Source organism: Sinohyriopsis cumingii, chromosome 1 (genome assembly GCF_028554795.1).
Source record: "Sinohyriopsis cumingii isolate HCF-2022 chromosome 1, ASM2855479v2, whole genome shotgun sequence".
NCBI lineage: Eukaryota > Metazoa > Mollusca > Bivalvia > Unionida > Unionidae > Sinohyriopsis > Sinohyriopsis cumingii.
This window is the reverse complement of record NC_142961.1, coordinates 158,341,052-158,368,565: the sequence shown is the minus strand read 5'-3', so window position 1 is coordinate 158,368,565 and position 27,514 is coordinate 158,341,052. Positions and strand designations below refer to the sequence as shown.

Here is a 27,514-nt window from a genome sequence, read left to right as displayed (position 1 = left end):
TCTGTTATTCTTGTAGTTCGACAAGAGCTGGTTTACACGTGGAATCGGCCAAAACTCAGCTATTTTCTATTGCAACAAATGTAAATTTTGCTACTTAACAGTAACGTTCTTTGAAATATTTTATGCAGGCACACATACTCCCACCCCATTATTACACAGTGAACATAACATCTGCTTGTTACCATGTGACTTGTATAATATGAAGAATCACGTGGACACAAATTGATACATGAAACAAAGATGGATGTTTGCGACATTTTTATCGAGTAGATTATGTTTCGATGTTTCCTTGATATAATATATCAATAATTAAAATGGCAATACTAAATTCATTATTGCGTTTGCGCAATACATGTTTTGACAGTTATGTTTTTCAGTTAATCCAGAAAATGTGCCATCTATAAATATAATATAGATGCGGCTATATGTCAACACAATTCCAAAGTAAGTCCAATAACCAAAAAACTAAGAAAACTAAATTCAATTTTATTACATCTGGATGCATTTATTAATCAAGAATCCATATAACTGAACTTAAGATATTGGCAGAGATGCAGAAAGAAACACTGATCAGAACAAAATAGTACATCACAGTGATTTCTAGGTACATGTGTGTTGTGTTGATGGATCCACTCATCAAGTTTTATCAGTATGATTTTAACGTTTGAGGATTGATAGTTATTAAAAGTAACCTGCATGAATAACTGCACTTTTGATTTCAAGATCAAACCTTAAACATAAAATTGCCTACCGTAATATGCAAAACAAGTTGCAAAACAGTGCTAAACAGTAGAAATTTCAAATAAATGAGTAGGAAAAGATGGTCCAGGTGATTAATTTGCCTCATAGATATCGTAGACTGGAAGCAGTCAATTTTGCTCCCGAATAAAAGAAAATGACCAAAATATATGAAAAATGAAAAAGATGAAATGTAGAGGACATAAAGCACTTGAAAAGTAGACTCTAGTGATGGTGCAGTTGTATTCCATATGAAAAGGGAACGCATTACAATATGCCAGCATTCTGTTCTTATGTTACGTGTTTAGGCTCGAATAAACAGTAACACAAGAAAGAGTGAAAACAACAAGCTGTGAAAAATATAATAAATATTTTATTTCCATGGAAAAATGTTGTAAAAATGAGAAAAATAACTCACGGTGTCAAGAATCAAATCCAAAAATAATCAAAAAATAATCCAAGAATAATCCACGAATAAACCACGAATAATCCACGAATAATCCACGAATAATCCAAGAATAATCAACGAATAATAATTTAGAAGCCCTACTAATAAAATGTTTTAACAAATCAAAGTTCGAGTCCCGACGAAGAATCCAAGATGGAAGGCGATGACGGATGTTGTAACCTGTACTGTGTTGACGTCTACGGTTACTTGTAGAAACACAATAATTAATCCTTCGGTTTTGGAAATCCAAATAAAAATTTAAGAAATGTCTTTGTTCAAGAATTATGTATGAGCACAAAATATTTCCAGAGAAACGAATTAATCTTTTAAAATCCGAAAAGCTAAAATCAAACTCAAAAACTCAAAACGTGTCACAACACAATATATTGTAAAAGTTCAAAGGGGTTTCCTGACCGAGCGATGTAAACCGTGTCGTGAATCCCACTAGAAGTAACACATTACCCCTGATTCCAAAGACTCCTATACAACTACTGTTGGAAACTGGAAACACCAGCGAGCCCAAAATAAAAATAATTTTACTCTAATTGAAACATGACCAAAAATCTCACAACGTTCCAATTGCCTGTCAACCTCGCAAGCGCGTGGTTTCTCCTCATTAAATTTCCATAACGTACCGCCAGTATTTTCCGTAAAAATATACAACTCGACAACTTAATACAGGGAACTAGTTTTCCTACTCCATCTTAGACCAGTCGAATCATGATTTTAAGCAACATTTCGCCTGTAAATCTACACCATATAAACCATCATAGCAACAATTGATTGGCACCTGATGATGGAACAGTCCCTTCTTCCAGTGTGCAATTTACATAGCTACTGCACATGGAGTCACACGATCAATTCACACAATTAGATTATAATAGGGACTTCTGAGCGACAGGGCTACTCATGCTGCTCTGACCTCAATTCACCAAAAGTAAACCATGACATCATGAAATCTCACTAACAGTTCACTCCATGATGTTTGTTTCTAGTAATTAGTTAATAGTTCGGGTTGAGAACTATATCCCTAGCATCGACTTCCCATAATCAAACAAATAATCACAAAAAGCTAAGAAATCCTTAAAATGGAGAGTTAAAGAGTTAAACAAACAAATGAGCATACTCCAGATTTATTACAATATATATTTTGTATAGCGCCTAATCTTTAGAAGCTCTAAGCGCTTTACAACATTAGACAACACCTATAAGACAAAATAACATATATAATGATATTATTACAAAAAACAAACACCATGAAATTTATTTAAAAAAAATAAAAATAAAAAAATCCTGAAAATATTTAAGTTAGGGAACATTATTAAGTTTCTTCTTACAATAGAAATACGTGAGTCTTGAGAGCACTCTTGAATGGGATCACTGTGTCTTTGTGTCTAAGTTCAGTGGGCATTTCATTACACGTTGCTGGGTCCTGGTATGTAAAAGAACGATATCCATCTGACTTTGTTTTCATAGTGGGAATAATGAGTATACGATTGTCAGAAGAGGAGCGTAAGTATCTTGCTGGTGTGTACACATGGGTGAGGTCGGATAGGTTTGTTGGACTAGGGTCCGTCAGTAACACGTAGCACAGAGAACAAATATAACGTTGTTTTCTAAGTAACAATGATAGCTAAGATTTGTTTGTTTTAAACACCAAATTCAATCTCAGCTTAACCATTGGAGCCTCTGTGGCATGGAAAGTCACTGCCAGCTTAAGTTTAAGAATTATTGCTATAGCCCCTTGTGTTGGTACATTTTTTATTTGGGAGGTGACATTACAGTGTAGCAATACTCTCTTAAAACTTTGCACAGTCGCAGGGCACGCCAAATCACTGCAAAATTCAATGTAGGAAAAAAAGTCGTTAAAAGGAAATTCCCACAGAAAGTCCCCCATAGTTACAGGCACTGAAATCTTGGTCGCTGTCACCTATTTTGGGAACAGAAACAGAATATCTCTCTAGGTGGATATGCATGTAAAGAGACTAATAGGTACATGTCAAATGAACACAAAAAAAACTTATCATGCAATATTCAGATTTTAGAAGGACCCACACATTTATAAAGGTTGCTTAGGAATGTATTCATCTCACAGGGCATTAATTACACGGTACTTAGACTTTATTCAATTAGACAGGTCTATTTTTGAATGGAAGAACATGTCCCCTCACTAATCACTACGTCAGTGTCATTATGTAACACTTGTAAAGTGCCAATAGGGAAGGAGAATAAAGTAAATTTTGTTAGGAATGTGATAAAAATTGTCTTTGACATAGATCCACATAATTAAAATCTAAGGTTGAAAAAAAAATATTTCAGAGCGTTTCATCCATTAAACACCTGCACTTTTAATTCTTACAGTAATTTATCGAAATTTGAACTAAAAAATGGAGAAATAATTCAGTTTCCTTAGCCGCAGACTACGGTTTACATTGCTAAAAATTAATTTTTTTAATGAATTTACCGCTTTTTCTACAATGTGATTGGATGTGAAGTTTTATCTATATCAACTCCTTACCCAATGATAATAACAAGTCCCCACCCAAACACCCTTGTGATTTCCAATCAAAAATTTACAAACCCGATATTAAATTCGCCCATTAGAAGTTAAAACAATGTAATTGCACAGATCTTCCTACATTACAACACTCACGCCTTGTGCCGAAGAATGGCAGGCTATACAAACAAATCTTCAAAAATTACTGCATTTGGCTTCGATAAAATGTTCCAGCAGCTGTTATTAAAGGTCAGGATCACACGAGGGTCAAGAGAACTCACTGTATTAACGATGACACACCATTTAATCATTGTGACATCAGTGAGGTTATCATGGCGTAATAATTCCAATTTTTATGAACTGAACGCGTTTTCTGCAATTTGATTGTATGTAAACGGTCACGTGATACTGATCTGGAATTTTTACACATCGATAAATTCCGCGGTCTACGTTTGGTTCTCTGTTTCCATGACATCTGATGTGAAGTTTTATCTATATCAACGCCTTACACCCTAATAATAATAACAACAAGCAAATCGCACCCACCATCTCCTGTGATTTCCAATCAAAATTTACAAACCCCAGATTAGAGCGGACCGTTATAAGTTAAAACAATGTGATTGCACAGACCGTCCTGCACTCCACCACACACCCCTTTTGCCGAGGAAAGAAAACATATGGCAGGCTTTACAAGCCAATTTTAAGAACTTGTTACATTTCACCACAACAACATGTTACACCAGCGGTTAATAAAGGTCAGGTCATATGTCCAGAAGGGATCTCACTAAAAATGGACACGGTTTTGCTTTTGAAAGACCGAAATGCTTGATAAAAAGTAACAACATTGCTATAACAACACAAGCCATATGCATGCGTAATTTTCGAGAAAAAAACCCGACAGAAATATCCTGGTTTAACCGCAACAACCATTTTTACATATTAAAATAATGATCATAGCAATATATCACTGGCACGACCTGCTATGACATTCTACCCAATATTACTGTATAAAGGATCGACGAATCTTGGCTAACGAAGATCGGGTTACGTATTCTATCGCAGTTAAGAGGCTAATGAAAGAAAACTTCGATCTACATGAAAGTGAATATTTTGTTGATTAAATCTGCTGATCTGATGTTAGAAAGGACGTAAACTAGAATTATAAGGATTAAATTATCATGGTTGGGTATTTATCGATCCGTAAATTTTACCTAATCACTAACAAAGTTTACATAAAGTCCGTCGGACTTTATTTACTTTGTGAGTGATTAGGTAAAAGTTATGGACCGAATATTTAATGATCAGACGAAGATATTGTGGTTTTCCTTTAACTTAAGATAAAAAATTTCATCAAAATATGACGGATTTTGATTTTTCACAAATCAGAACAAGAATACTATTTCTGAAGCTGTTTGAGGGTCACATTTTCCCACAAACCAATAAACATAAAATGGTTGGTCCCTGATATTACTGATATTTTGTTTCAGCAACATCGTTATAATGGAGATGGTTATGACGAAGATAAAAATGATGATGATATCAAAATCAAATTGTAATCATGTTGTGCTGATTACTCTGTCAACTTGTCCTTCAATACTTTCGCAGCGTCGTGGTCATGTTTCCTCTCCGCTGTATTGATTGTTGACTTGTACCTCTGGGGGATACCCGGATGTAACGCGATGATGTAACGACATCGTTTCCTAAAGCGCACATAAACAAAAGCCACTTTTTACATCTGAGTTTTTTTCTAGTATGGAAAGGAAAATGATGAGCTAGCAACGAGTGGATCAACGCTAAAACTGTCGTATGGCGTCACCACACGCGCGCTTGGACGTTTCAACTATTATGACGTCATTGTTCATTCATGCTTTTACTGTTAATATTGGCGCAGAGTATTCATTATTTGAGATTGGGAACGATCTAAACCGATACACAACTGTCTTTTTCTCGACTATGCAAGAGCGAGATAAGAAGAATGGTTTTCTTGACATAAATAATAATTACTATAATGATCATGTTGAATGATTGACTTGTTTCTAAGATAAACGATGAACTCGTTCGCTGCGCCGCTCGAGCGTTCCATAATCTTAGACACTTTTGAATTATTCAATAAAATCCTTATGTAAACATGCATCATCCCTTATTACCTCGTAAAAGAACTTCTTTCTGGATATATATATATATATATATATATATATATATATATATATATATATATATATATATATATATATATATATATATATATATATATATATATATATAATGCGTTTAGTATGTGCGCTATATAGATGATATACCACGAGATGTATATATTTTTCATTGATGAAAAATTTATACAACGAGTGGTATATCATTGATATAGCGTACATACTGTACATATCTTTTATTTATATCACATAAAAATACATATATTTGCCTTTTGAACGGAGTTTAGATTTACTACAAGCAGCTGTGTAATGACTGAGTGAATGAACTCCTCACACCCCCGAGTGTGTCCGCTACAAAATATAGTTCTATGCCTTTTGTGGCTATTCACAATCACCTTTGCATATTGCTAAGTTGACTGTTTTCTTTTTTCGTTTCCGTTTTTCTTCACATTGATTAAATCAATATAATACATACTTATGACTTAAACATGAACGATGGTTTTAATGATAAAAGTATAGCGCTAAAAACACAAGGTTAGCTACGCCATTCACATGAAAGCTTAGCGATTCACGTACTGGCGGATGGAAATTATTGTGGAATAGAAACTAAGTGAAATGACGAACCAACAAGAGGTAATTAAAATATTTTAATACGTTTACAGTTGACCTAAGTCATTATTCTGTTTTAGTAACAGTACCACCGACCATAAACTCTCTCTCTCTCTCTCTCTCTCTCTCTCTCTCTCTCTCTCATCCTTCGGTCAGTTTGACTTAACTTTTACCATCATTTATAAGTCCAGAGAGATCGTGGAATTACACAAACGAAAATCCTCTACGCTCGTCATTTCATAGATTTTACCCGTATTTTGCTTCGATTGTTCAGAGAGAGAGAGAGAGAGAGGCCTTTGGACATTTTCATATTTAATTAAATATAATCGATATAATCGATACGTTATAGTATGTTTAAGAAACAACAACAAAACATTAAATACATCACAGTATGTGTACCACATAACCGAGAAATTCACCCAATAATGTCGACATGGTTTGCAACTTTGTATAATTGATAAACACTGTAGATAGATCCCAAGGAAAGTGCACATATATTCATTGAGAAAACGGGGATTGTTAATACTTTTTATCGTTATTTTTATACGTCAGTAATGATTATTGTGTGAAAATTGATCATTTGATCATTAATCTAGACTCAACTTCAGATGGTCGCGAGAATGTTTATATATGCGTATTATTGCGCCATGGGCGGATCAAAATTTGATATACTAATGGCATTGGTATATCAAATTCATTTATACCAACACTTGAAATGCAATGTTATTTTTAATGTATGTGTATATTAAGTTACTGTGTAGCTTATTTACGTGCAAAAATTATTCCCAAAAGAAGGCAAGACATTTATTTTAAGAATGCTGTTTCGCGTTAATGCGGCATGATTTTGTTTTGGCACAGCTGCTACAACTAATAAGATGTAGCTATAATATTAGCCTACCCTTCCGGCAGCTGATACTACACTTACAGATTTTAGAAACGAAAGACATTGAGGATATACAAGATGCACAAAACAGTTATTCAATGCATCAATCTATAATTTCTAACCTGAATATTGCCAAGGGATCCAGTACTGTCACCTTCTTTGTGTTTCACACCTAAAGGAGTTGTATTGTAAAAGAACAAACAAAAAGAAAAAGCTAACCATCACACGGTCTGTTTCCCGAATTTTGGAAAAGTCAATTTTCAGTGAAGGGGTGTGGTTACTTGGACTAGAAAGTAAAAGGTATATGTCGTCTGCAACTAAAATTTGGAATATTTAGTTTGAAATATTTCCATTAAATAATTGAACCAAATTAGAAGGGCAAGCGTTAAAAAGGATGTAAGTCCCAAATTTACGTAATTATTCCGAGCATATCGAAGACGATGATCTACATCACTTTTAGTGTCTAAAAGATACAGTCTTGCCCCTGCAAATATATCTGCCGCCTTAGTGAAGAATTTCCCGTTTGAATTCAAACGTGAAGGAGATGACACTATTATATGTCCCCTTGCGATAATCAGGTTAGAAATTATAAATTAATGAATAAAATGGGCAATTTTTGTGTATTTTTTTAACATCGATTTTTTTTCGTTTTTAAAATCGATGGGGTATTATAAGATGCAGGAAGGGTGGGCGAATCCTATAGCAATGACATCTAAGAAATCATTATGCGTTATCCTTTTCGAACAACCAGTTTAGGTTGCATGTACAGAATGTTATGACCTTCTTAAACCAGGGCATATGAGGTTCAAAAGGGTCACAACCTTCCGTATACCCTGGTAAGCTAACATGTAACCAAATTTTTAGATTAAAATTGTACCGAAAATTTAAATACCGTTTAGGAGAAAAAAGATATAATGATTATGTGCATATTTGTTTTCTTAGTTGAAGTTAGTTTTAAAATTGCATAAAATATTAATGTATGAAGGAATCAATATTCACGTAAAATGTTCTCCATATCTTCAAGACTCCAAAAGGAATGGTTTGCAGTAACCGGAAGCAGACGAGACCGGTTCCCCAACTAATGGGCCAGTATACGTACAGGATAGAAACAATAAACATGGCAAGCAAGCAAGAGTCCCAGGCAGATGTAAGTCCATATTCCATCTGTATTCAACCATTCCCAAATTCTTCCATCCGAGCTATGTACATGAAGGTTACTCTTTAGGTTTTATTGGCTTGTTTATAAAGACTCCAAATGTTGCTTTTTAAGATTTACACTATTAGTATGAACATGGATATAGAGAATTTCCAGTTAGTCTGAACTGAATTGACATTACCGAAAAAATGTATATGCATTATTGTAGGTTTATAATGAATTATATAATAAGAAATCAAGGTTTCACCCCTCCTAATTCACCGTGAGATGGAAGACGAATCCTGTCCTGGAAGCGATCGTGTGCACCCAACTTTAAAATCGCTGCCTACAGGGATTGACAGACACAGAGAGTGTACATGGGCCTTGTAAAAAGTTATGCCAAAAGATCAATGTCTTATTTTTGTTTTCTCACATATCAAAACGGCTAATAATAAAGTATATTTTTAAATTTTGCCTGTTACATATTTCGATGAATAATAATAACATGAATCAAGCCTTTCCAAAACAGGTTAGAAAAGAAATTTAACCACTTTAATACGCATTCGAAATTGAAAGGAATTGAGGGGGATACATGCACAAAATTTTACAATTTATAAATTATCGATACCAATTAAGTTCCGTAATTCTTTTAATTGTGATTATGAAAATATAATCGTACCACAGATATGAAACAAACACGTAATAGTGTCATGCAGCGGTCAGATGTGTAATATGAAATGCAAACAGCTAAATGCATTCAATCAGAGAATCAGCTCGAAATGACTGTAACTTGAATGACAAATATCCAACACATCTCTGACTAGCCAATCACAACTAGTCCTGCCATGAAAGTGAATGATTCATTGATTCATCAAGACACTTGTAAACTGTGATTTAGAGGAATAGGTAATAAATACCATCTAATGTCCACGGGACATACATTTTGAAACAAACCTAGGGTACTAATGTCTCTTTAAAGCTTTCCTAACATTATAGTGATATTTTTTTATTATGTAGAGTTGTTGTTGGGAAGATATTTTTAAAACTGAGTAATTAGCCAGTTACTGACATCAGACCGCATAATTTTCACAATTCACTAGATTTTATGGTAGCATGGATTAGTTTCGTAGAATGGACAAATGTGAAGCATGACTAACCATGCCACAGTGATATTAGGATCTCTTGAATGTGTAGTTGTTAGTTGATTAGAGAAATAGTATTTGTGGTATTTGTGCGTTTAAGAATCCTTCAGTTGGCAACTACAGTCGTCTTAAGGTTCGTGGAAAGAGAGGAAACATAAACCTCTAGCCAGACGCACTCAGGTATTGCTTGGATCACTCGGTTGTGAGACCTTTGTGTGTTACAATATCCTTTAGCAAAACGCTCATGGTCGATAGGTTCGTAACGGATGAAAAATATATAAAAATTGTGAGAAAACCAATTAAGAGCGTAGATCGCTTTAGATTCATGGATTAGTCATTAAAACAGCTGGCAAATATTTTAAGCAAGGAAAGATTTATAGAAACACTGAAACACTTAAGGATTCAAACATGAAATGACGACCACTGGCATGTACATGATGTGATGTCACACTAACATTCACTTCTACATCATGATTAACATTGACGCAATACGACATTTATGAAGAATTTAAAAATGTCTGTATGGAAAATTACGAGTTAGCCTCAACTTACTTTTGTAGTGGACCAGGTCTATCTCACATCACGTGCTCAGTTACAACGTTTACGGATTGTGACATGTTTATGACGAGAGTAAGTCATATTAAAGTACAAAATAGGGATACTCAGACAAACAACGAATTCTGTGGGGATGATGAAGGGAACAAATGATAAAAAGATCGATGAGAAAAATCCAAATCATATGTCATGTATCTTGATTCCACAAATCTTTATTTATGGGCCATGCATCAATATTTACTAACATTAGATGATGAACAAATTTGGTTGATAAACTAAAATCAGTTTGAAATATACGTTGATAATGATGCTGGCTGCATATTGAAAGTCGATCTGGAGATTACATTGGATCTCCAATATTCCTTTAACTAATACATTCTACCACTAATAAATATAGATTCATTATACATTCATATTGGGACAGAACGTCTATATAGCTACATGAAACAACATTATATTTTATAATGCAAGTCAATATCCAAAGAACAACGCATTTAGATTGCGACAGATTAATGTAAAGTTACCCGGTATTTGCAAAGATGAAATGACCGGTATAACTATCAAAGCATTTGCCGGTTACAATCAAAACTTTATTAAGGGATGGCGAAGAGAATGAAAGGAAAGTTTTCAGAGGACCGAAAATAAATATGTAATTAAACGAAAGTAAATTCAAAACGTAAAGTTTGTTGTTTAGTAAAACAAGAAACTTATCAAGAGATTATGTTACTAAAATCGTACAAATGAATGTATTGCATCCTTATGTTTTTTTTTTTTTTTTTTTTTTTTTTTTTTTTTTTTTTTGTGGGGGGAGGTAAAATAATTGTATAACCTTAAGGCCACATGAGCGCTCTGTAGAAAAAAGAGAAACTTTAAATACGTTAAACATGTTGTCCTTTTGCTCGGTTTCAAAGTAGTTACAATTTCATTTTCTCCGCAGTGACATGGTTCTCTTCAAGTACTATTAATATCGTTTTTTTTTCCTTGCTGTAAATGACAAAATAAAGATTTTCATTTTGTTTTTGCAAAGAATATTTGTTAGCCGAGACTGAGGGAATTAGGTTTTGAAGTTCTTGAAAGTTATATTTGCTGCTCAATCGATTACTCTGTCCTTTTGTCTGTTTCTCTCTCTCTATCTCTCTCTGTCTCTGTCTCTTTCTGTCTGTCTGACTGTCTGTCTGTCTGACTCTTTCTCTCTCTCTCTCTCTCTCTCTCTCTCTCTCTCTCTCTCTACAGAAGCTACGTTCCTGTATTTATGGTTTACCAAATGCGAAGTTGATTCTGAGGTAACTGCAGACAAGTAATATTTACTTTATTGTCTTAATTCCCACATTCTATCACTTCGGAGGATATGGTAAATAGAATTTTAAATCCTGAGGATAAAGATACAACGGACAATTATATGGTAGATCAGAAAGGTAAGTGGCTTTCTGAACTCCTTTACATACAACACAACCTTTATAGTTTTAGTACCTTGTGAATTTCCCGTCCGTAATCGTAACTTTCTCAGTTTAATATTTTTGACGATGCCTTATTCGATCATGTTTGTTCTAACCGATACAGGTTATCACAGATTTTTGTATGCCATGATACTGTTGTAATCACATGACTATATACTACAGCTGAGTCGGCACTAAATAACCTACTGGTGTTGATGTGCCGTAAAGCACTAATCAAACTCGAATTTTCATGATCATTAGAAACTAGTAGAAATCATTAACTTTTGGTTGCGCTTGCTTTCTCGCATTTTGCATTAGTTTCTGCGTGTTTGAACGCATGTGCTGAAAAAAATATCGTCCAGGTTGTTTAAATACTGGGTTGCCTATTCTTCATTCCAGTAGTCAGGTGTCTATGACATGTTATTATTCTTGAGTTTTTCTCTTTTCCTCTGATATTCTTCCGTTCAGTTGTCAGGCAAAATATTTCATCATCATCAAATCTACCTAGAAAAAATATATTTAACACATAGTTGCCGTCTGTTAAAGTTAAACAATTATCTTTTGTTCCTACAATCATGGTTGTTGTTGTGACAGTTACAATCATGGTTGTTGTTGTGACAGTTACGATCATGGTTGTTGTTGTGACAGTTACAATCATGGTTGTTGTTGTGACAGTTACAATCATGGTTGTTGTTGTGACAGTTTACTTTGCTGTTTTTATGAGCAACGATTTTGATACTGTTACCACTGTTTATACTAGGTCTTAAAATGGCTCCTCAGTTTTTTTATTTAAATTCACTTCTTAAAGCATTGTTCTATTAAAGGCAGTTTGAACATTGTTTTATAATTCATAGTTTAGCTTCAGAGTTTTGTTAAGGATTTAATCAGTAAGTAACTTAGCCATGCCAGTCTCTAATTTGCAGTAAAGAAAAACCCGGTTCTTTCAATTACTTTTTGCAAGTCCAGCAAAAGGGATAGTAGTATATGGGGACACCCTAGGGAAAATGGGACTTACCATTAAAAAACACCTTGGGACACTCTGGGGACAATGGAAATTTAACATGGGAGAAATTGCTGGGACACTCTAGAGACAAGGGGAATTAACATGGGAATCTATTTTGGGTCAGTCTAGGGACAAGGGGAATTGAACATGGGAGAAAAAAAGCAATTCTAGGGACAAGGGGAATTTAAGATGGGATTTTTTTTGTTTTTTTTTTAAAAATAAAAAAAAATAAATAAAATAAAATAAAATAAAAATAAAAAAAATATAAAAAGGGGTAGGCAATTGAAAGTCTATCTCTTTTCGAGAAATTGGAGTGGCCCTGAAAAGGGCCTTTGGGTTTCTTCTTCTTCTTCTTCTTCTTCTTCTAACTCCTTAACTTCTTTATCCATCCCCTTATTTTTTCCATCATTCCTTTCTTCTTCTTCTTTTCTGCTTCCGGTATCCAGTCCGGGTGACCCAGCGCTCTGAATTTCTCCTGTATTCTTATCCAGTTATGGTTGAGTTTGTCGAAGTGTTCTTTTCTCTTTCTATTTTCTTCTTCATTTCTTTCCCTAGACCACTTTTCTTTGATGTTCTTGACCTCTTCGGTCAGCACTTTCCTCATTACTTCTTCCGCTTTCTTAAGCTTGTCTAAGCCCCACTTCACAAAAGACCAATCTATCCATTCTACAATGTCTTCTAAAAAACACCTTACACTCGTCACATAAACTATGGCTTCTTTCAACTTGCCCACTTTCACATACGGTGGGTTAATGAAACCTCTGATTCTCTTCTCCTCATCCTCTATCATTTCTTTCACAATATCGATGGCTAATTGGAGGCTGGTTACTTGTCTTGAGACGAAGTCTTTTGTCACTGCATGCCTCCATTCCTGTTCAAGCCTTTCTGCTACATTCAATCCATCCACCATCCAATACCAACTTCCCATAAGATTGTTATACAAAGCTGAAGCTGCTGGCATCTTCTTGTCTGCTTATTCCGTGGAATGGGCTCCAATGGCAAACACTGTTAGTTTTATAGTGAAAGTGCGGACGTGAATGAAAACATCCCCCTAAGACATAAAACTTAGTTAGTTAGTTGGATTATAGTGGTTTTCGTTCTTTTGAACATGTACCACTTTTTTATTCACGCACTGCGTGATTTTTAATTACTCCTGGGGGAAGGAAAAGGAGCCTCATCCCCCAGGCTTTTATGTACTCAAAGAGTACTTTTTAATTTAGCCACTCAGGTGTAGGACTAACTAGTCCTTAACAACCTGACTGAAAGGCTAATAGACATGAGTAGGAATAGTCACACCACACACTCGTGTTTCTTAGTTGGATTGAAATGCCCCAGGTGTCAAACCAAGCAGTATGTGACTCCCGCCACGATTGGTCGGCAGCGATGAGGTCACATTAGGACACCCGGTCTTGTGGCATTGACGAAGTGGCCCGCTTTTTTGATATCATCAATTGCCTTTCCCAGTCCGATATTCCGGTAGACAGAGCCTTCCTTTTTTCCACTCTGTTTAGGTGGTGCAGGTTCATCAGCTTCATCGCCGCTGGATGATGATACTTCCAGGGCCGCTGCCAGCGTGGAAGTTTCAAATTCTTCAGTGTCGTCTGCCAACATTGCCTGGATTTGGCTGAGTATGTTAGTAGAAATAGCTGTGGAAGCTTGATTTAAAAGTTCAGCCAGATGTTGTTTAAGAGACAAGGAGACGGTTAGGAGTATTTTTTTTTTTTTTTTTTTTTTTTTTTTTTTATTCATCAATTCCTTATTTATTTTGATTCCCTATCTTATTGGTTTGGAATGAAAACTTGTTTTTATGGTTGTTTGTATGTTATTATGGAGTCCTGTTTTAATTAATTCCTATTTTCCTATTTTAATTTTTTGTGGCCTTAATTGGTTTTTATTATTCGGGGTATGAACGGCTGTGTCAGTTTGTGAACCTACGAGACCTAGCAGGCCGTCATAATTCCCAAACAGTGATTTTGTAATATTCGTCCTTAACTGGTTTTTATTATTCGGGCTATGAACGGCTGTGTCAGTCTGTGAACCCACGAGACCGAGCCGGCCGTCATAATTCCCAAACAGTGATTTGTTATATTTTTAACTGGTCTTTGATTTACTTTCTTAGATTTTTTTGAGTAGATTGAATTCGTGTATAAAACTTATGATATTTTTGAATGTTAGATTAATATTGGGGTTTGTGTTCATCAAGAATTCTGGGTATGTTGTAGGGGATCCAATTTTATGCTGTTTAACTTTAAACTTAGCCCTTTCTTTTTCAAGTGTATGGCAGTTGTTAAAAATATGCTCTATGTCTTCTGGGACCCTGCAGTGGTAGCAGTTAGGGTTATGTGGTTGTGGTCCTATGTACATAAAACTGATATTACCTAGATCATTACTTAAAGCGCGCGGACGTGAAGGAAAACATCCCCTACTTTTCTCATTTCATATTATCTACTATTCACATACGTGAAGCAGCAATAAACTAACCCCAAATCTACTATCCACACGCAAAGCATTATAATGAAATCCAATAATCTACTATCCACACAAACGTACGTGAGCGCTTACAAACACACACACACACACACACACAAGGAAAAAAAAGAGTCAGTGTTTATATTCACACTACTCTACATACACACATTGGCAAATCGATTACTATTTCTTTTCTAAAGGTTTGGGTAGCCCTGAAAAGGGCTGTTTGTTTTTAACTCCAGATGCACCTATCTAATGCTGGCACCTTCCTGGCCTGGCACCACACACACATCTTCTTCCCCAGTCTCTTTTCACTCTTTTTTGGGGGAGAGCAGAGGCGGGATAAGTGGCTTCAGAACCCCAATCTTCTGTCTCTGGGATTCTGAAATTTCCTCTCTCCTTTTCTTCCTCTTCTTTGTTTCTTCTCTCCTCCTCTTCTTTGTTTCTTCTCTCCTCCTCTTTCATCCTTCCCTCTTCTACGATGGCCTCTGCAGCCAGCTCATTCACTATACGCCTGGCATATTCCAGGTGTACATGAAGTTCAAGCAGTTTAGCTAGTCTGGTGTTCATTCTGGTGGTGTTGATCAATCAACAAGGGTAGCTAGACTGCCGAACGATTTTTAATTTAGACTGAAAGCGCGGACGTGATGGAAAACATCCCCTAAAACAAAAATGATCTTACCTAGATCATAACCAAACAAACGCGCGGACCTAAAAGAAACACTCACTCACTTTTTATACTACCCATCACTATTCTAAAAATTTTTATTAAACAAATAATATACTATCCACATACGCAAAGCAATCCAATCAAACCCCAAATATACTCTCCCCACATGTCAAACTGCAAAAAAACTTCATCATAATCTACTATCCACACAAACGTACGTGAGCACTTACAAACACACAGTCATATACACAAACACATACACTCACACTATAAAAAAAGAGTCAGTGTTTATATTCACACTACTCTACCTACACACATTGGCACATGGAATACTATTTCTTTTCTAGAGTATTGGGTAGCCCTGAAAAGGGCTGTTCTTTTTGTTTGCTATGGCAATCTTTTAGTTTCTAAGAATGCGATGTCCTCTGACGATAGACTTTCTGACAATAGGTCTGCTTCTTCGGAAAGAGAAGAAGAACTCTTTGGTGTCGATACGACAATCGACAAAGCCTCTGTCAGGTTCAGGTTGCTGCTGCTGCTGTTGCTGCTCTCTCTGCTGTTTCTGAAGTCTGTACTTCTCTGTCCATTCTTCTTTCTCCCTGTTCACTTCTTCTCTGAAGAGCTCTTCTATCAGGTCTTCAGTGACTTTTAGCATTCTCACATTCTCTATCTCTTCTGGCTTCGGTATCAGACTGTGTCTGACCCTATGCAAATTCACGTAGGCTTCGTTGAGCTTAGCTAGTTTGGAGCACATCTTCGTAGGAGGATGAGTCGACAATGGATGGTTAGACTGGAGGCTGCCCCGGCTTTAAAGTCAAAGCGCGGACGTGAAGGAAAACATCCCTCCACGGTTTTCGAGCCGGAACGTTCAATGAGTGTCATGAGAGGGACAGTAAGAAGTCAAAGAGCATGAATCAAGATTTCTATAGTCAAACAAACCACAAAGGCATTTTTTTTAAAACACAACATTTTTTTTATTCAAAATCACTTAGCACTAACAAACAACTCTAACATTTTTAACAATAATCCAACAATATAACATCAAACATTTTGTTTCAAATGACAAACATTTTTTTTTCTAACTCACACATTATTTTGGACAGGGCTGACAACGTTGTGAATGAAATTGTGATTTCCACTGTTGGAAGTCATTAGACCATTGATGGACACTACGTTTCCTAGCTTGAGACAAAATATAAGCATAATGGTCACAAAACCATTGATATACTTTCACATCGTTTGTAGAAGAAGAACGAGGATCAAAACGAGTCACTAAATGTTCTAAGGAATAACCCAGACTGCGATAATGCAGAAAATACACACAGTACTGTCCACACACCAAGGAATCTGTGCCTTGTAATTTCACATTATTGAATCGGGTGGTCTGAGCATTTCTTCTCATAAAGTCAATGATATCGTCTTCCAAAGGGGGCAATCCATACGAATCAAAATATTCCACACATCCTTCTTAAGGAAAGTAGACGGCTACCCAGTGGGTTCCTGGGAGATGACTGTCGTCCGTGTTGATGACATAAGCTAGATAGTCTTGAGGTTTGCGATGAGGGAGTTCATCTTTAGCACATACAACAGGATTCCAAGAAGCCGTGTACGAACTGTGGTTCAAAAGGTAATAAAGTTCCCAGGTATCCATGTTTTGTGTGTTTGTTTTTCTTCTTCTTCACAGGTAATAATAAGTCATCAATTCGATCCTGACTTTTTGCTTGAAAATGTCTGACAAATAACCGTTTCTTCGCTTCGTGTCCTCACTCTGATTCAGGAGAGCTTCGATACGATGGATCTCTTGAGTGGTTAATGGTGGACAAGAATGTTCACGCAAGTCTTTATACCACTGATGCAACACGACTTCGTCCGAGATGAGACTCCAAGCTTCGTCCAGATACTCGTTCAATTTTTCTTCTTGACTCAGCATTAGGCATTTATCGTGTTGAATTTGACTGGGATGATCGTTTTGACATCCATAGCAATCTTTCTTGATCAATTCCGTCATTTTTTCGACCAAGTGTTTGGCAAAACAGGAGACTAAATGGGCTTCTTGTTCTGGCCATCTTGATTTCATCATGATAACTTCTTCGTCTTTGTCTTGAGATTCTTCTTCCCCGGTCTCCTCACATTCCATCTTCAAAGTTTCTCCACTAGGTAAAGAGGGATAACAGTCTTCCATGGCTTCTAATAGTCTAGAATGACTTCTCTCAAACTGTTGATTTCTATGGTATTGTCAAATTCTGCATACAGGAGGACGTTCACTGTGTGATCCGAAGGTGGATTTACAAACTGAAGTTCCACACGAATCTGACCCGATTTTATAGGGTGGAAATGTCCCTCGTCACTGCCTTGGTCTGGAGTGAAATCAAAACCCCACAAAGCGTAGCCTCCTGCATAATCGTCGTACGAAATATCGTGACTGGTGTTGGTTCCTAACTGTCCGGTGGCTTCGTACAGGGACAAGTACGATCTCAAATAATTCTTCGCGACACCAAAGTTGGGCTCAAAGGGTCGGGTACACAAGTTCTTGCCGTCGCGACTGACTTCGATCTTGGACACATTGTAATGTTGAAACTCAAAAGGATTTTGATCGTGGGTTCCGTTGAAGGCTGAATTCCTGACGATACCAACAATCAAACGCTTGGGTAACTGTCCTTGGGACAGATGATCTTCGATCATAGATCGCTGTCCAGCGGGAATGGTGAGCGTTTTCACTTCTACGCGTCGTATCGGATACTTGGCGGTCGTTCTGCTCAACGTCTGACTGACGTCGTTTCCCACTTTAGGTAACACTTCCACACCTAAAGTCGGGCTTCTTGAATGATAGTTTTGTATTCATTGGCATGGGCCATCAAATGGAAAGCGGCACTGCTACGATTCAGTCTCAGACAGATATCCACCCCGTTCAGCAAATACTTTTCTTGTAACCACTTGTCCAAATGCAAACGATCCATCAGTTCTAAACTTCGCCCTTGCAGAATTTTCTTACGACGGTCGTTAAACCCCACATTGTGAGGATTGTCATCTTCTGTTAGGACTGTGTCGCTAAACGTGCCTACACCTGCCGTGTCAGGTTTCCATACCACGCAATCATCCAGATGAGTATTCTTGGTTTCTTTTCCGTACGTCAAGAGATTTTCCAGGTAGGCACGATATGGGTAAGTATCCATGCTGCTGCTGACCAGTTTGTTATTCAAGTACAAGTCCACTTCGCTGAACAAGGAATGCATGAAATTGTTGACAGGAGCTACTCTAGCATCGCCTCCTGGATTGGTGTTGTCCGTTTTGATCACTTTCACTTTCAAGTACAGGTAACTGCTATTCAGATCGATGTAATCTTCGGGCTGTCCTTTGATTTCAAACTCGATGGGAGCGGAATCCGTCAGAGAGGAGACGGGATGAAATTCCACCCACTGGGATTCTTGCATGGTCATCATGGTGGGGGGCATAGCAAACAGATCCAGTTCCGACTTGGAACAAGCGCAAGACTCTCGGTGCATCATTTTTTCTCTTTCTCAATAATCGAAAACGTCTAAGTCTCGAACGGTTCTTCTTTTCTTTGCCTTTCTAGCTTTAGACGTGTGAACTCTGGTGAAAGGGTGTTTTCTTCGTCGTCTCTTTCTGCCTTGTCCTTGCTGAATGCTTGACTCGGTAGCGTGCAGGGCATTTATAGGTGTTTCTCGTCGGCCCAAAAGGTCTTTGCCCGTTTGCAGCAAGACATTTTTGCCTGCACTCATGAAGCTTCTTTAGGATTTTGGTTGTCGATGATGACATTTTGGAGAAATTCTTTGCCGTGTGTCAGTGCCGCATCTTTCAAGGTGTGCAATCCTCGTGTCACCATCGGTTTCAACACCGGGGCCACCGAACGAAAGGCCGATTTTAACATATCTCCTAAACCGTGTCCTCGCTGTCGAGCAACCCCTCGGTACACTGGATACATGACTTACGAATCGTGAGAGAAGTGAGAGGGTAATAAAGGAGAGGACAGGAGAGTTGATGGACAGGGTGGATTCACTGGAATTCGAAAACCACCAACTGTTAGAAAAATTACAAGAAGTAAAGAAGGAAAATGATAAAATGAGGATTGATATGAAAGATTATGAGAGGAGATCAAAGCAAGCAAGTGCAGCTTCAAACCAGTTCGAACAATATTCAAGGAAGCTGAACATAAAAGTTTTAGGGCTGGAGGAGGAGGAAAATGAAAATCTGAGAGAAAGAATTCCGAAGTTGGTGAAGGAAGTTACAAAAATTAATTTAGATAACAGGGACATAGTGGCTGTGCATAGGATTCCAGGTCGACAGGGACAACCAAGGCCAGTGATTGTCAAATTCTGGAGTCTGGATTGTAAACTTCCAATTATCAAGAAGCGGAAGGAGTTTCTGCAGTACAAAGGAATTAGACTGGTAGAGGATGTAACCAGGCTGAATACTGAACTTATAAATAAATTATCCAGGCATCAAGAAATTGACAGGGCATGGTACTTTAATGGATCTGTGTATGGTAAAACCAAATCAGGAAAAAGGATAAAATTTGACATCTATGATGAAATTGATGAGAAAATTAGATTATAAGTGTAATAAGCAATTCTGTGAACTTATGAAATTGACCGAATAGGTATGTGAACTTTCGTTTTTATACTCCTTTTTCTACTCTAGTTTGTTTTAATATTTTGTTTATAAGACACTTCTTTCCCTCACCAATTTTATCCATAATTTATATGTCTGATGATTCGCTGGTCCACTGTTATATCTCTCCCTAATAAATTCTCTCACTAGTTTATAAATCATCTTTCACTCTTATACTCTCATATACACATTTACTAAGTTATTTACTCACTTTTCTCAACATTACTCTTCCATGATAAATCTCTCAGTCTCACATTTTTTGCTCATACATTCAATCACCCACCACTTCCTTGTATGTGCTCTTTCACTCTTTCTTTTTCTTCCCTTTTACCCTTTTTTTTCATTCATTAAGTTGTAATTTATATCCTTTTTAATCTGTGCCGTTTGGTTTACAAAACTATCTCTAGCTCCAGAAAGGTCTGTCAGAGATGCATAAGAGTTATCACAAATGGAGTTGTTTCACTTGTTGTCCATAGTATACTGTATCAATGTCAAATGCAGCCAAAGCTACAGCCTTTACTGTAACACCATGGATGATTTTATTATGGATGTTTGTATTCTGTGTGAGTGTGAGTGTGAAAGCCATGCATATGATAAACTCAAGGTGATAATTACTTCATACATTCCTGTACAAGAATATGTATCTGTAAAATTTCTGCTGTTTTCATGGATAATAAAATAAAAATTATATCTATTAATGTTAGAGGCCTGCAAGGTTCAGTCTTAAAACGAAGGGATATTTTTCACTGGGTAAAACAAAAGAATGTATCTATAATATGCTTGCAAGAAACTCATAGTACAAAGAACGATGAAATATATTGGGCAGCTGAATGGGGATACAAATGTATATTTAGCCACTGCTCTAGTAAGAGTGCTGGGGTTGCAATATTTTTTAGAAATACTTTTGAATTTATAATTCATAGAGAAAGATGTGACAGTCAAGGGAGATTTATTATTTTAGATATTACAATTAATGGCAACAGAATAACCCTCGTGAATTTGTATGGTTATAATGATGATAATCCTAGCTTTTTTAGAAAGTTAAAGGAGGAGACTTTATGTTTTGAGAACTCATCAATTATAATGTGCGGAGACTGGAATGCTGTTCAAGACTTAGATTTGGATACTTATAATATTTTACATGACAAACACCAACAGTCTAGGGCAGCGATTCAAGACCTGAAAAACGAATTGGAATTAATTGATCCCTGGCGAAATTCCAACCAAGACTTAAAGATGTATACCTGGAGGCAAAAATCTCCCTTGAAACAAAGTAGACTAGATTACTTTCTTGTATCAGATGACATTCATATGAATACAGCGGATGCATGTATCTTACCAGGGTACAAGACTGATCATTCAGCTATTGTTTTGAGTGTGGCGTTTTCAACGTTTCCAAGGGGAAAAGGATATTGGAAATTTAATAACCAACTGTTGAGGAACATTGAGTATACTGATTTGGTCAAAAAGTGTATAACTGACACTGTAAATGAATATTATGTAGGGGGAAATAAAGATGACTCTCTCCATGTTTCTCTTTCCTGTAACGACCAAATGTTCTTTGAAATTTTGAAAATGAAAATAAGATCTGAAACTATAGGTTATTCTATTAGGAAATCAAAAGAGAAACGGGAAAAATTAAAGAAAATTGAGCAGGAAATAATAGAAATTCAGGGGGGACTGTCGAATAACATAAATGGGGAAATTCTGGAAAATTTAGAGAGAAAAAAAACAGAATTAGAGGAATCTAGGAAAAAATACATAGAAGGTGTTATATTAAGATCTAAAGCTAGATGGTATGAATTTGGGGAAAAAAGCACAAAGTACTTTTTAAATCTTGAAAAAAGAAACTATGTTAATAAGACAATAAAGGAAATTATTTTAGATGATGGGACAAATATATCTGACCAAATAGATATTTTAGAAGCACAAAAACAGTTTTATATGGAATTGTTCAAAAGTAGAATTGCTCAGCTTGATGATGAGGCTATTCATGAAACTCGAAATAGATTTTTTAATCACAATATTAAACTTAGTCGAGAGGAAAGAGAATCATGCGAGGGTCTGCTTACAATTAATGAATTTGGTATGTCTCTAAAACGGATGGAAAATGGAAAAAGTCCTGGCTCGGATGGATTCACTGTAGAGTTCTATAAATTCTTTTGGAAGTCTCTGGGGGGATTTATATGTAGATCAATAAATTACGGATATACTGTAGGAAAACTTTCAGATTTTCAGACTCAAGGAGTCATCACCTGTCTACCAAAGGAGGAAAAAGACAGAAGATATTTTAAAAACTGGAGACCTATATCACTTTTAAATACTGATTATAAGATTGCTTCGGGAGCAATTGCAGCTAGGATTAAAAAGGTTCTTCCATCAATAATCAGCGATACTCAGAAAGGATATATGAAGGGTAGATTCATTGGAGAAAACACCAGACTATTATATGATATCATGGACCAACTTGAGAATGAAAACAGATATGGTTTATTATTGTTAATAGATTTCGAAAAAGCCTTTGACTCAATTAACTGGATCTTTGTAGAAGAAGCTCTACAATCTTTTAATTTTGGTGATTCCATTTGTAAGTGGTTTAAACTGTTTTGTAATGACTCTAATAGTTGTGTTATAAATAATGGACATATGTCATCTTTTTTCAGACTTGAAAGAGGATGTCGTCAAGGAGATCCCCTTGCACCTTATTTGTTTATCATTGGAGTTGAGATTTTAGCTATAACTTTAAAGCAAAACGTGGATGTACGGGGAGTAATCTTTGACGCCAGTGAATATAAATTGGGTCAGTATGCCGATGACGCTTTTATTCTTCTTGATGGATCTAGTTTTTCTCTTGAAGCAACTATGAATATCTTGCAAGGTTTTTCTCTATTATCGGGACTTAAATGTAACATAACAAAAACAAAAGCTATTTGGATTGGAAACAGGAAATTTTCTAATGAAAGAATATGTCCCGAAATGGGCCTAATTTGGTCCTCTTCTAACTTTACACTCCTTGGCATAGAATTTTCTCCAGATTTACAACAGATGGTGGAAATCAATTATATGAAGAAACTAACAAAGGCAAAACGAATACTGGCAAGCTGGAGTCAAAGACATCTATCAATAGTTGGTAAAGTAATTGTTGTAAAGACTCTTGTTCTGCCCATATTCATACATCTTTTTTCAGCACTTCCTAACCCATCAGCAAAAGTTGAAGCAGAACTAAATCGCATGTTATTTAAATTTGTATGGGGTGGAAAAGTAGAGAGAATAAAACGTGATATACTAGTTTCCCCAGAAAACGAGGGAGGACTAAATATGATACACATATTTTCATTCATTAGGTATATTAAGATAAGATGGGTTAAAAGATTGCTGGAAAAGGAAAATGGAACGTGGCAGAACTTAGTCAATACAACTATACTCAGAAATAAAAAGGATATTTGGAATTTAGGGAGAAGGAAATTAGAAGAATTTTGTAAGTTCATTAAAAACAGTTTTTGGAGAGATGTAATTTTGGCAGTATCTAAATGGAAAGAAGAACCGCAAAATCCTAACGAGTATCTATCCATGAGTATTTTAAATTTTGTCCCCCCTAAAATGATCTATCAATACAAATCCTGGACAGAAGTTGGTTTTGAAATTCTGAACGATCTAGTAGATGTTCACGGTAATTTAATACCTTTTGAGATAATAAAACAAAAAACTGGAAGCGATGATTTCTTGAAATACTTCTCCTTAATATCCAGAATTCCTAAAGCATGGAAAGATGCCATAAAAAACCACCTAGTACATAATAATTTTGATAAGCAGGAGGATAAAATAACGAACTTGCGAAAACAAGATTCACTCAAGTTTATTTACAAAGATCTTTTACAGGAAGCTAAAAGGCAACACACTGCGAAGCAAGAAACTTGGATGCAAGTATTAAATAAAAATATAAGTAGTGAGCAGTGGTCTGGTATATATAGCCGGGCAAAATGCTGTACCAAGGATACCAAGTTGATCTCTTTTAACTTTAAATTAATCCATAGAATAATCGCTACTAATGATTTTCTTAAAAGAATTAACATATTTGATGACAACAAATGTACTTTCTGTAAGAGTGAAACTGAAAGTATTGAGCATCTCTTTTATGACTGCAGTATTACTTCACAGTTTTGGTACCGTTTTATTGAAGTTTTTGCACCTTTTTGCCCAAATATTGTACATCTGTCCAAAAAAGAAACATTTTTAGGAAGTGAACAACTGGACAGTTTGGGTAATTTTCTGCTTATTTTGGCAAAATATTATATTTATACTTGCAGATTCAATATGAAAAATCCTTCTATTTTTGCTTTTAAGCAAATAGTTGCAATGCATAAGAACATTGAAAATTACACTGCCAAGGTAAATAAAAAAGAGGACCAATTTCTTCAAAAATGGACCTCAACAATGAACATTTAACTTGTCTCTGATTTGAGGGTAAACAGGAACAAAATACTGTAATATCACAAAAGCCATGTCACCTAGATTTTGTGCCATATGCATGTGTATATGCGTGTGTGTGTGTGTGTTTCTTTTTTACTTTCTCTGTAGATTATATTTATTATCCCTAGATTATCTGATAACCAGAAATGTTTGATTGTAAGGTGATCCTGGGATGGTCCCCCGACCCAGTGGTCAACCTATTACGGGGTTAATAAAAAAAAAAAAAAAAAAGAATCGTGAGAGAACCGTTTTCGAAAATGGAGTTTCACCGTGACTTTTCCTTTGGTGAATGGAATATTTTGTCCCAGATCTCCTTTTATAGCAATGTTGACCGTGTCCAAATACGACTTGCTGAAATGCAAATAGTGAGGATGTACAAATTCGCGGTGAACGTGGTAAGTGTTTCCACCTTCCTCGTCAGTGACCGTGGCAGAATCCACTTTGAAAGGAATGACACGCAGTAACGGTACAGAGGTCTGTCCCACCACGTTATACTCCACCACATCGGAGTACACAAACATCAAATTCAGTCCTTGGTTCAGTTCTACCGGGGCACGAACTAACTTGCTAAAAGACTCGTTGTCGTAAATGATTGGTAATTCGTTTTTCTTGAGCATGGCCTTTCTCATGTCCATGTCTCCGCCCAACATGTCAAACAATTCAGGACAAAATAAAATCGAGACGATTTTACCCCCGTCAAATTTCATCAAGAAGCGACGAGCTGCTTTGTGGTATTCCACGGTGACACTTTTTTTGACACTTTCCAAAGCTTTCAAAAACACGACATTAAACCTGGAGGTTATGGTGCACACCAAATGTTGACCACTAAAATAATAGCCTCGGGGAACGAACAAGTGATAGGTGGTGTACTTTTGATTTTTTGTGCCAGGGGTTTTCTTGTCATATTTGACATAGGTATCCAAGTACTGTTGCTATGGTTCGTCATGAACTTCCACATCAAAATAATTTTGATTGGGAAGGACATTGAGAACTTGAGTCGGGTGAATGATTTCTACTAAAGCCACTTCCCAATGGGCTTCGTGGTCTAATGGGATGATCTGAGGTAATTTGGCCGTGTAACAGCACAACGTGTTCTTGGGAAACACCTCCATGGAACTGTCACTGGGTAAGGTTAAGTAAAATTGGTTTTGGTGACTCATAATTCCAGAGTTCTGTGGCTGTCCGAGGGGTTACTGGACGTCAGAGGCGTGTCTCCGCCCAAAATAGGGTTGTTGTTGTTGTTATTTGAGTGGTGACTGACACTGGCACTGGACACAAGGTTCCCGTGGTTCCCGTCTGAGGCGAATTTCAGGGAGGGATTCGGAAGCAGGTAACCGATGCAGCTGCTCAATAAAATGGTCCACAATTGTTTGTCTCCTTGTTGCAAACTTAAATTGGCGATGGCTGCCCCGATGACACAATACACCACGAAGATTTGGCAGAAAAAGACGATTTGTGTTTTAGGCACACGTTCTCCACACCACACCCACAAGGGTTGTTTTTGCAAATCTTGCAGAGAAGAACTGAATGAAGGAGTGGTAGCAGTAGTAGCTGCGTCTGTGTGAAAGGGCATGATGGTCACTTCTTTTTATAGTCGATGACTTGCGAAGCGTCGATCCAAGAATCAAAACTGGGTGGATATCCTTTCCAACGTACTTTGACTTCTTTGACACGTCGTTTGCCCACTTTACGGGTTCTGCGTTCGAGAAAGCTTTCGATGTCGTACACGTCGTCTTCTTTTTTGGTGACACGTTGTAACTCGGGTAAGTAAAACGTTCTTTTGAGCACTTCTCCGTTCACGTCTTCCAATTTATAGACGGCAGGATGACGGCCATGCACTCGTTCAGTGACACGAAACAATTCGGTCGTCCAGTTAGGTAAGTAACCTTTGTCGAAAGTGCGTTTGGTTTTGCCAATGCGCACCTAATCTCCTACGGTCAACACTCCACTTTTCTTGGGGACAGCCCTCGTCGGGGACGTACCAAACAGGCGCTCAAACACCAACACTTCGTTTTCCGGAGTCACCTCTTGCGGGGCACGTCTGATACTTCGATGGTAAGATTGGTTGTACGCTTGCACCAGGTGCGGTAAGATGTCGATGTACTTCAGAGTGTGGTGATGCGTAAAATATTTCCACATGCGTTCTTTCAAAGTGCGTTGAAAACGTTCCACGATGCTGGTTTTGGTTTCGGGATTCTCGGTGGTAAAAAAATGAATGTCACGTTTCTTTAATTCTTTTTGGAAAGCTTGGTTCAGAAATTCGGTGCCTTTGTCCGTTTGCCATCGAAGAGGGTGACGACTGCTTTGTTTCAACACTCGTTGCAGGGCTTGCACTAACTCGCTGCTCGATTTGGAAGTCAAGGGTACGACCTAGGCAAATTTGGAACAGACGTCGATGACACAAAACAAATATTTGTAGCCACGATTGTAGCTGGCCAAATGAGAGACATCGGCTAAATCGGCTTGCCATTGATGATCGATGCCTTCCACTTGGGTGTGACTTCTGGAAAACTTGCGTCGAATGGGTTTGTGTAACGTGTAGGTAGCTTGGTCTTGTAACCATCGTTGCACTTGAGGTAAACGGAGACTTTTCAGTCGCGTTTTGGGAGCACGATACAATTTTTGAACTCCTGCGTAACCTACAGGATGGGACGGATCGTAGTAAATGCTGGCTAAGACT

General features: G+C 36.9%; 1 protein-coding gene across 1 annotated transcript in view; it reads left to right on the top strand.

Moving 5' to 3' along the window:
- The window catches only part of LOC149808221 (uncharacterized), a 162,828-nt gene that overhangs the window by 71,937 nt on the left and 63,377 nt on the right, over positions 1–27,514 (top strand). Inside the window, exon 7 of the mRNA XM_089975084.1 lies at positions 8,350–8,472. Within this exon, the coding sequence (XP_089831210.1) occupies positions 8,350–8,472 (123 nt within the window). The remainder of the gene's footprint in view (positions 1–8,349; positions 8,473–27,514) is intronic.